Genomic DNA, 12,375 nt, shown 5'->3' on the forward strand with positions numbered 1-12,375 from the left:
ATATCTAGAGCAGACAGAATTAGAAACGATGAAATAAGAAATAGGATGGGGGTAGATGGATCACTGGCAACAGACATAGAAAGGAAACAACTTATATGGTATGGCCATGTTCAAAGAATGCCAGAAACAAGACTACCGAAAATCGCCATGAAATGGATACCACCAAATCGTAAGAAACGAGGAAGACCAAAAAGAACATGGAAGGAGGGAATAACAAAGGCAATGAGCTCCCGAGACTTGACCGAAGAACAATGGAATGATAGAAATTCGTGGAAATTAGGCATCGGACAACGACGCAAGACGTTTTGAAACCGATATATATATATATATATATATATATATATATATATATATATATATATATATATATATATATATCGCCAACCTTCGAAAGGAGACGGCGAAATGAGAAGAAGAACATGCTTGTCGAAAATCAATATATAATTCGATATAACAAATAAACGGATAGTAACAAGATTAAATTTATAGAGTTCATATCACCATTATTGCAATAAAAAAAAAGTAGATATATTGAAACTAGCCGAAAGGGTAGTAATCAGAAATAATAGAGGGTAGTAGGGTAGTAATAGAAAACGGCATGTTTTACAAAATGACAAAACATAATTGGAGGCTCACAAAAAAGCTATTTTCAGCCAGAAGTCAAAACGTATCCTCAGTTCCCTCAAGAGTGGGCCGATTTTTCTTATTTGTCAAAGTGACAATCAATAGGAGTAACCATAATAACATAAAAATTATTTGCAACGTTTGAAAAAGAAAATAACATGTTCTATTCGGAGTAAAAATGACTTTTTGTTCCCATCTTAATATCAAACGTACAGCCTCGCCACAAAAAGTATCGTTTTTACTCCTAATAAAACGATATACTATTATTTACTGATTTTTTTTGTAGTTAAACTTTAAATGTTGGTAGATTTTAATATTTTTAGAAACCATCGTTGCACCATAAGTACCAGTAGTGGTATTGTTTGCTACAGAAATGGAAAATTGGTTTTGGTTAAAGTAACTATTATATTAACAGTTTCTATATTATCTATATAAAACTGAATAACTTACCTGGTAAGAATTCGAGTCCTCCAGGTTGTGGCGTGAACGGTCGAAACGTTATCGTAAAGTACATTAGTTTGTATGGTTTATCACAAACCGCTATTATCCTAGGGTTGGGATTTGTTATCCTACACGTCTCGTATTCGTCTTTCGAAACGTTGTATATTATATATTTTTCTATTTCTTCGTCCCGCGTACCAGGCGAATATACGGGACAGATCAGGTCGACCTAAAAAGCATATCGATAAATTAAAATTATATACACAATTAATTACTGTAAACATTTTTAATTAGTTTTATATAGATATATATATATATATATATATATATATATATATATATATACACATTTATTGACTTGTCTCTTTCATTTTACCATTTTTATTCTAAAAATAGTTGGCGCTCAACCCTTCGATCAACTTTCTATATACTAAATATTCTGTTGAAAATTCTTTTGCATTGTTAAAACTTCCCTGGGGTAAATTACAGTTCATATTTAAGGAATATCTAGTGTCTTTTTATAATTTCACTTTTTATACATATCTACCCTCAAACCCATCTGCTTCTGTTCAAACCATACGCAGTTAGTGTTTCATAATAATTATATTCATGTTACCCTTGTCAATTTGCTACTTGCTATTTAATATTGTAATTATTTTCAAATCTTCATATAGCAAGGAAATATTTTAAAACACATGCAGTTGCTAACACAAGGTTCATTATTTTAGTTTTTTGGCTTAATTTAATTTTTGTCCATCTTTTTGGGTGGAGACTTCCTGAACCTCATGGTCGACCATTGGTAATAACCTATTGCAGCAGGTGGCTGCTGCTATGGAAACTCAACGTATCCCTGGAGTTTAATACTAATATCAAAAACTGGAACTAGCAACCATGAACTTAACTACTTGAAGACAACATCACAAGCCATAAGTATCATTTAAAAATCTTTTTTTGTTAAGCTGTATGCAAGATTACCTTTGATTTTAATTTAATATTAAAATTTCAATTTTATATATTTTTTATGTATAATAAATATGACTAGTTAATATCTGGGTTTATTTGTCACAGCCAAACTCATTTATCAGAATTACTTTAAAGACAAGACGTTGCACACCTTAGAGACTGAGCTAGACGAGGCCTAATAATGCTCCCAAAGAAGGTTGTGTTTTATTATTCTACATTGGCTCCCAACTTTCGGAGGTGTTTATATTGTTACCCATTGATAGCCACCGTTTCTGATGAGTCGTTCGATGGTTAGACATTACACATTGGTACCCAATACCTAAAACCTAGATCTTGACTGTCTTTTTCATAATAAATATAATTCACTATGTATACCTGTGTATAAATGTTGGAACATAAAAGAAAGGATATCAGCTACTTCAATCTTTTATTGAAAACGTTTCGTATATTAATTCATACACATCATCAGTGTAAAGACCAATAATGACATTTGCATTGAAAACAAGACCCATACAGCCACAACATAAAGACTACTGGAAATGGCAGAGATGAGAGTACTGAGAAGAATTACAGGAAATACGCTGAGAGATTGAAAGAAAAGTGAAGACATTAGAAGAAAATGTATGGATAATGAATTGACCCAAAATAGAAAAAAAGAATGGAATAAGCAGAATGGAGTAGACTTGTCGTGTCGTCAAAATAGCACCAGATTAGTCACCAATCGGCAAAAGATGGAGCGACAACCTTCCATAGAGCTATTAATCCGTCAAAGAACAAGCAGAATTGCTTATAAAGAGGAAAAAGTAGAAGAAGAAGGCATCATCAGTTCATCTAAAAATTATTGAAATAAGATAACATCCATAGATACAAAAAAATTGCACATAATTTATCTTACAAAAGATGTGCAGCATAATAAGATGGCAGTGAAGAGAAATAGCTTGAGTTCTGAACCATACAGATTAAAAAATACAAAACGTTCAGTTTAAGTTATCAAAAACAGAACTAAGTCAGTTTTGTAAAAGTAAAAAAAATTTGATGTAACTAATATAACAAAAAATTAACCAAAATGAAAGGCAAACAAAGTTCCAAATTAGCACTGATATTATTAAATAATAGACAATACTCTGGTTTATATTTAACTTTAGGTAACATTATTTAACCGTCTTATTATAAGTAGTAAATGACAAACAAATATTACCGACGGAACACCATGCGAAGACTTCAAAGGCTATAAATGAAGAGATCCAAAAAGTCAACAGTACTTGTTTGAAAGTGTGTTAAACTACTTACGAGTGGACTCATAAGAATATGAGTATACCCGAAAAGCGAGGGTGACGTTTGATACAGCTGAAGCTAACAAAGCGGTCATTTACAATTTTTTTTCCACTGTCTAGTGGGAATTCTAGAATGAGGTCATCAACATAACACTTAATAAAAAGGATTTTAAAATTCAATAACCTTAATCGGTCAACAATTAACTTAAGAACATAATTAACTTGGATATGTGAGATAGAGGAACCCATAGGTGTTCCAAATATTGGTAAGTAATATTTATCATCCAACACTAAGAAATTAGTATCAAAGACTAATTGTAGTAATTCTGCAAACACAGAAACAGAGAAGTTAGGTTGGATAGAACTCCAATGGTTATTTAAGGAAGACAGGACCAGACTTGCCGAGGTAAGTTAGGGAAAAGCGAAACTACATCAAAACTTACCAAAATGTACCCTTGTATATATAAGGGGTATATACAATATGTACCCTTGAGTTTGAAGATTTTAAATTATACCCTGTCCATAAATAACACTGTAAAACATCAGCTTTGGAAGGAAGTACGTTACCTTTAAAATCTGCAGGGACATCAGCTAACGAATACTCAATATATTGCCTAGTATAACGTATCTTTGAAGAACTCCTATTTTACAACAGGATCGCCGAAAACCAGAAAACTGTTCAATTTTCACGACTAACTTCAAACTAATGTTCATGCGCGACGTGCGGACTTACAAACATTACGGAAACTGGCAGGACCACTGCAGATGAGACTAGACTAAACAAAACAGGACCGCCAGGACCAGGCTTTTGTTAATAATGGCAACATTTTTTTTTGTTTTTCAAAAGCCTGTAGAGGACAGAGGATGTATTTTATCCAAAAGTCGTAATAATACTTTCTTATTACCATTAGTAAATGTAACTTTTGGTGGGTATTCCAATTCAATTTGTCAATTTTTTTAAAAATTTTTAATTTAGAGAGGTCAGAATATGTAATTTTATCAAAAAGTCATACTAATACTTTTTTATTGTCTTTACTAAAGATAACTTTTTTCTGTTTTCTTTTTGACTTTGAAAAATCTTTTTAATCTAAAATCCATTATAACTGGATTGTGATCGCTATGTATATCAGCTCCCGGGTATGTTTTCGTAGATTGTATGTACTTCTTAAAGGTGTTATTGAGTAAAATGAAGTTAATTTGATTTCTAAAAATACTGGCTTTTCTGTCTGGAGGTGATTTCCATGTGTATAGGCTTCTAGGATGTTGTTTGAAGAAGGTATTGGCTGTTAACAGATAGTTTTCTACGCAGAATTGTACAAGTCTATCTTCTCTATTATTCCTGGTACCTAGACAGTATCCTCCTATGTGGTCTCCTTTAGCACTACGAGCAATTTTAGCGTTAAAGTCACCCATGATCATCGTTATGTCATCTCTTTTTGTCAGTCACATTATTTCATCTATGTTGTTATAAAATTTTTCGATGGCAAATGCAAAATATCATGGACTGATAGAATTACTCGTACAAATATAGAAGTACTGGAGAGGGTTAGTAAAGAAATTGAACTAATCACCACTATACAAACTAGAAAACTGGAATACCTAGGCCACGTGATGGGACCAAAATATGAAATTTTGAGACTCATAATACAGGGAAAGATTCAAGGAAGAAGATCGGTTGGCCAAAGGCAGAACTCATAGTTGAAGAATCTACGTGATTGATATCAATGCAGATCGATTGATTTGTTTAGAGCAGCAAGTTCAAAAATAAAAATAGCCATTATGATTGCCAACCTCTGTAGGGAGACGGCACTCTAAGAAGAAGAATACGTTTTCAGAAAGAGGAACCGCTTTTTTTTCATTGTCTAAGGGGAGTAGATACCAGGAGGGCAATTATATACTTAACGCTAATGACGGAGAAATACCTAGAGGTTTAAAAAGATTGTACGCATGTTACCTTGATGACAAAAGATTAAACGAATTGGAACTGGAACGATACGATATAGTCATTATTAGCAACGGATTTAGCTAACATAATTCAAATTCGAAAAGCAATCTAATCTTCCATGGGGAGTTTGAATAAGTTCAAATAATACTAGAAGGTAATAGAGGGAAAAAGGATTTTAGGAAGACCAAAAATATAATGGCTGCATAATATAAAGGATTGAAGACGAACAACGGGAAACGACTTAAATCATAACGCTCATGACAAAGAAAATATGTCATAGTAATTGGAAAACTAAATTAAGGAGGCTCTTAGAAGAAGAAGAACATAGGTTATACAAAAGTGGATTAAAAGTAGTATAGAAGTACTTGGTATATCTAAATTTCTTGGTATACATATACCCCTTCAAATGAATGCAGTTGAAATTAATACTTCATTTTCAGCATAATATTAACAACTATTGCTCTGAAAATTTTTGTATCTGAATATTTTAATAGAAACATAATTGAAAGATATAATTATTGATAAAAAATCGCTTCACTTAAAATGTGATTTTAATCCGAGACGCCGGCGCCGCGCCAGTTAATTTCGAAATCACAAATACCTTTTAAGCCAAATATATTCATATGGTTTTACGAATACAAACACAAAAATATGAGATGATGATCAAAAATGTACATATATCATGTATCGCATAATACGTAAATCCATTAAAAAAAACTTTTTAATGAAACACATTTTGGATTTCAAGAGAAAAATGCATCCAAACATTTTAAATTCATTTACAGTTTTTACATGTTATGCACTTCTAGGGCGCTAATCGTTATTTTTACATTTAAAAGCTAAAGCAATGTAGTTTTTCTGCATTTCAATAAAAACCATTGAATCAAAATTGGAAAGTATAATATATATATATATATATATATATATATATATATATATATATATATATATATATATATCTGTACCCCGGAAGTAAAGGGCACTATGTCCATTTTTATCAAAATTGGGATTATTGCACTTTTGAATACAAAATTTCTGGCTCTACACAGAGGTACACCATACTATGTCCAGAGACAATTTTACAGCAAGTTACCGACTTTTTAATAAAGACCAAGTCCACTTCCAGTCAGAGGTAAACAACACCATGTGGACTTTGTGTTGTTTACCTCTACTAAATGTGTGCACTGCTATTTACCATCCGGTACCCGGCATGTACCCTGGTACCTAGAGAAATTTTCATGAACTAAAATAATTGTAACCATTTTATTTAGTTCGAAATTGTGCGAAAAATAGTGTTAGATTGTTAAAAGTTGTACAATTCATCCGTTGTTTAATATTTGCAAAATGGATCCGAACTCTCGTGGAAAAAGAATACTACAATTACTGTCGTATACTATTCCTAATGAAACAACACCTACAGGTAAGCTATTGTTTAATAACACTGATTTAGCATTTTGCTAACCTCAAATATTTAGTATTGTATATTCTTTTGACGGATGGATCTGGACGAAGATGATAATTTGTTTGGAGATGATGCGGATATTGATAAAACCTATAGCTCATAATCAGACGACAATGATGTGAGACGTATAGGTAAACAAGCGAAAACAAAGGAAAAAGAGAAAGCTATTACTACTTCTACGACTAGTGGGGCAATAACAAACAATCTTCTTAAGCACGATTAATCCCTAAATAGTGATGCAGGCAATTCCAATGAACATAATGAAGTTACCATTAAATACTCTGGAAGATTGCCAGAATACGAAAGACAAAAAATCTTTAACTCATACTGGACTGAGACAAACTTTTCAGATGGTAAAAAGCAATTTATCTTTTCATGTGTCGACATGCAACCCACTCTTCGATCAAGAAAAAAAGATCAAAACTCTACCAAATCTAAAAATAATACACTACACTACAATTTTACAGTGAACAATCAGCGATTGAAGGTGTGCAAGGTTATGTTTTTAAACACACTTTGTACATCTAATTTAGTAGTAGTGAATATGTTTAAAAAATTGAGCCAGGAGGTTTAATAAAAGCTGATCAAAGGGGTAGAGACACGCCAATCAATAAAACTCCTACCGAAACCATAAATAGTATACACCAACATATCAATTCCCCAAAGTCCGAGAGTCATTATTCCAGAGAAAGGAGCAAGAGAAATTATCTGGGCACAGAACTTGCAATAAACTTGTATTAACTGTACATTAATGAATGCAATGAAAGACATGTGGATCCAAAACTAAGAGCGAAAAAATGGTTGTACGCAGATATTATTAAATACTTCAAGTTGTCGTTTAAACCACCCGAAATAGACACTTGCGATAGTACACTCGCCGCTCAATTGAAAAAAATCTTACTGCAGATGAACTAACCAGTGTACAAGCTGATCCCGATGCTCACCTAATTGAATCTAAAACTCTGTATAACTTAAAACAATCGGACTTTATAATAGCTAAAGAGTCACCAAAACACAAAGTACCTACTAACTGGTGATTTGCAAAAATGTTTGCCTTCACCACTAACAAAAAATTGTATTATGTTCTACATAAGAAAGCTTTTGACATTAAATATTGCATTATATGATGTCAGTGATTCTTCTGTACAATGTATGATGTGGGACGAATCAAAAGGGGCCGTGGTGCAAATGAAATTGCCTCATCAATTTTGAAATAGGCTGACAATACAATTCCAGGTAGTCAAGTAGAGGACATCATTATTTGGACCGATAAAGGATGATGTCCTTTATGCTATGGACAAAATAAAAATATATCTAAGTATTATAATCTGCTATTTTTGGATACCGCATACGTATCCCCAAATAATGACGATCACTCAAAAGATTTTACTGAAAGGGCACAACATATGGAAGCAGACAGTGTTCATGCTTTAATCGAAAGAAAAAGAAAGAAACTCTTCAATTTGGCCCATTTAACACCATTATACTGGCAACAGCTAGTTAGGCAAACATCTGGTAAATAAACAGTAAACAATATGGAACTTGCAGATTTCAAAAACTTCAAAACGTTGTTCGCTTAAAAACTGTCACCTATAACTGTCATCCTCCTTTTGTAAGTAGAAAAAGGAATGGTAACAAAGAGCCTGTTTTACTGTCAACATATGTTTTCCTACAAGTCCAACAAGAACACATTGGAAAACTCTTTTATAAGACTGATTTCAATAATCAAAATATGTATGAAGTAGATTTCATGAGGTATCGAAGACTGCAAGTAACCTTTCCAGCCCAATTAAATCAAGTCTACAAAAGTACAATGACTTAATTGCGCTATTGTCTTTTGTTCCGTAGGTTTGTCATGCGTTTTATCAAAATTTAACACATGTAACCACAAACCAAGAAGATGAAGATGATATGGAGCCTCTTTAACAATTTTGAGACTAATTTTACTTAATTATTATAACATTATAATATTTGTCTCTAATAAAATAATAGTATAGGCTATAATATATTGTGTTTTTTCATGTTTATTTCGTAGAGACTTTAACATGCAATGTCACATTATTTAAAAAAGTCGTTAGAGGTAAACAAAATTATGTCCAACTACACGTTTAAAAAAAATATATATATAATGAACGGTAAACTTCAGGTATATAACACTTCATGGAAGGAAAAACGATTATGCACACAACAATTATAGTATATTATTCTTGGTTAAATATAACAAACATTTGAGTATTTACTGATTACAAATTTAAAAAATATTAAAATTGCTCTCCTGAAAAAGTAAGAAAATTGACATAGTGACCTTTACCTCCGGGGTACATATATATATATATATATATATATATATATATATATATATATATATATATATATATATATATATAAACAACACAGTTTATTAGGGTTGCAGTCAGAAAATTGGCCGAGATCTTAATAAAACACTCTTTTGACTTTTTGTCTAGCTTTCGGAATGGTTTTATTCCTTTTTCAAGACATTGTAATAAGAAAAATATGTAAATATTTATAAAATATCACAATTCTTCAGTGCAACTTACTAGTTAGATTATTTATAAAAGCATTGACACTCAACATTAATAACACACATATAAAATAATGGACAAAATACATTCTAAAATTTTTAAAATTTAGGTAAAGATAGTAAAACTTAGTTTATGGCATCTTTTACTGGTATGTTTTAACTCTGACACATAGAGAACAGAAAGTTAAAACCCTATGATTAAAAAGTAATTAGGTGTACTTAATATTATATTTCTTTTTAAGAAATACTAGAGGCCTATCTTGGGCGATTTTACTTTTTAAACCTGTCTTAATGGTATGCAACATGTTATGCATACAAGTGCAATTTATGTACAGGTAAAAATTTATTTTCTTTTGGATGTTTTTCCAGTAAGTAACAATAAATTTTGCTCAGTGCTATGTCAGACTTTTTATTGATGCAAGATGTACTAGATTTTATGGAACACATTTCCAAAAAAACACGTTTTGAATGGTTCTTTTCCTTTGCCAAAAATAGAGGAATCCTCGGAATTAAATTCAGAAATTGTTACTTACTGGAAAAACATCCAAAATAAAATAAATATTTACCTGTACATAAATTACACTTGTATGCGTAACATGTTGCATATCAGTAAGACAGGTTTAAAAATTAAAAAGTAAAATCACCCAAGATGGGTTTCTAGTATTTCTTAAAAAGAAATATAATATTAAATACACCTAATTACTTTTTAATCATAGAGTTTTTACTTTCTGTTCTCTATGTGTCAGAGTTAAAACACAAGTAAAAGATGCCATGAACTAAGTTTTACTATATTTACCTAAATTTTAAAAATTTTAGAATGTATTTTGTCCACTATTTTATATTTTATATGTGTGATATTAATGTTGAGTATCAATGCTTTTATAAATAATCTCAACGACTAGTAAGTGCACTAAAGAATTGTGATATTTGTGATAATGTGATACAACGGACAGCAAACAACTGAAAATATACTAGTATGGTTTGACCCTTGAAAGAGCTTTAACAAAACATAAAAATGAGGCCATCTGTCAAAATAAAAAAATCAAAAAAGTTAAATAAATGAACAATAGTGCTCGCATACAGTTTTTCTTGTGTTTTTTGTTTTTTTTTCGTTTAGTTTGTTAATTTGTAATGATAAGTTATCGTAGAGTTTTCATAACATCATAAAATCTACAAATTGTTATGTAAGTATGAACCCTGTTCGGTTTTTACTTATATTCTAAGATCGTTACTTTTTGTAGAGAACTGAGCACGCTTAAAAAAAAATAAAAGCGAAACGTATTATAATAAATCAATGAAGTAGTTGACGTCTTTCATTTGCCAATAATTGACCGACCAAACCTTTGCAATTCACATATTGAATATATTTGTATATATATATATATATATATATATATATATATATATATATATATATATATATATATATATATGCTTTCTGTAGTTTTCCGGGTTTGACTCCGCGTTGAAAAATTTTGGTTTCGATGAAAACCATTATTTTGACGACGTTTCGGCAAGGTCTCACTTGCCATTGTTAAGTCAGGTAGTAGCGCTTCTCGCTGATGCTTGAAGTTAACTTCATCCTGCATGGCAACGTAAGATTCCCAATAGGGGTTGTTGCTGCAGCAACAACCAATAGTTAATATCAACGCACCTATAACCCATAAAGAAAGTGTTCTATTCAGTCTCAACTGACAGAGCAATTAAGCTATCTAGCCCTAAATACCATTCCGAAAATCTCAAAAAAGTTCAGATATCTTAGAAAAAAATTATAATTATCCACCAGAATTTTACAACCATCTAATTAAAAAAAAAGTTGCATTTACAGAAATTAATCTAATTCTAATACCAAGTCAAAAAAAACCCAAACCATACCTAGGAATAATAGTAATAATGTCACCAAATCAAACAAACATTACATATCCCTACCATACAATAATGGATTCTCTGAACAAATGTCGAAAATGTTGACAAAATATGATATTAATGTTTGATATAAATCGTCAAAAAGATCCAGAAAATATTTTTCAGCATTTAAACCCAATGTTAATAAAGATCATCAGTCGGATGACATGTATAAAATAAATTGTAAAGACTGCAATTCAACATATTGGGCAAACACACCAATATCTGCTTAGAAGAGTCGTTGCACACAAACATAGTGTACAAATCAACAAATAAATCACAACATCTTTAGCCATGCATTCTCTGGAAAATAGCCATTCTTTTGATTTTGAAAATGTACAGAATGGAAATCCATTCTCGATTTTCTCGATTTTTTTCAACGAGAACTTCAGCAATTTTCACACTTCGCATCCGATGTAAAATCTTTTCCAAAAGGAACCTCATGGTTCCCCAACACAATTTCGTGGTCAATGGTCATCGGTACCTTATATTTCCAACCTTCCTTTTTAATCAGATTTATATAAAAAAATTGACTTTTCTATTCTGTCCTGCTTAAAAGAGTATTTTTGTTATCTAGTTGACTTTTCGCACAAAGTCTGGTTTCCATAGATAGAAAGTCATATTATTTTTTGTTTTTCTCTTCGTAATAGTTGAGCCCTTTCTGTCAAAAAAGTTGCTTTTTTTATTGCTTTGGTGTCTCCAACAATAAAGTTAACTTTCTATGCCTTTTTTATAAAATTTTTTTATTTTTTAAAATTGTTTACTAAACTCTAATTAAAACAAGTTACTTTTTCTCCTGGCTTCATGTTTCGATAAATTGTACATCAGCGATAGAATAGAAGTATTGTATTATATTATATTGTTTTCTTGTTAACATACTGTGACATTTTTGTGGCTTTTTAAAGTTTGTATAATATTAAAAAAAAAACTATGAATGTGTTTTTTACTGTAATTTTATTGTAGTTATTAAATGTATTTTCTAACACCTAAACCTATGCATTTGACATTGTTTGACATCTTTATACGACTTTACAATCATTAGAACTGAAGAAGTGCAGAAATACTGCACGAAACGTTTTCTATTAAAAGATTGAAATATCATGTTTTTTCATGTCTTTTTTCTCATTGACCGATATCCTCATCTACAGTGAGATTTTAATCTCACTCACATTGTGTATTTAAATTTAGACGGTCGTACTCCTTTCCATATATATATATA

General features: G+C 31.1%; 1 protein-coding gene across 2 annotated transcripts in view; it reads right to left on the reverse strand.

Annotated features, from left to right (window-relative positions):
- The window catches only part of Ephrin (ephrin), a 259,839-nt gene that overhangs the window by 30,633 nt on the left and 216,831 nt on the right, over positions 1 to 12,375 (reverse strand). For both annotated transcript variants that reach the window (XM_072531945.1, XM_072531943.1), the window contains exon 3: positions 1,075 to 1,294. In XM_072531945.1, coding sequence (XP_072388046.1) covers positions 1,075 to 1,294 — 220 coding nt within the window. The remainder of the gene's footprint in view (positions 1 to 1,074; positions 1,295 to 12,375) is intronic.

The sequence above is a fragment of the Diabrotica undecimpunctata genome, chromosome 5, assembly GCF_040954645.1.
Source record: "Diabrotica undecimpunctata isolate CICGRU chromosome 5, icDiaUnde3, whole genome shotgun sequence".
NCBI lineage: Eukaryota > Metazoa > Arthropoda > Insecta > Coleoptera > Chrysomelidae > Diabrotica > Diabrotica undecimpunctata.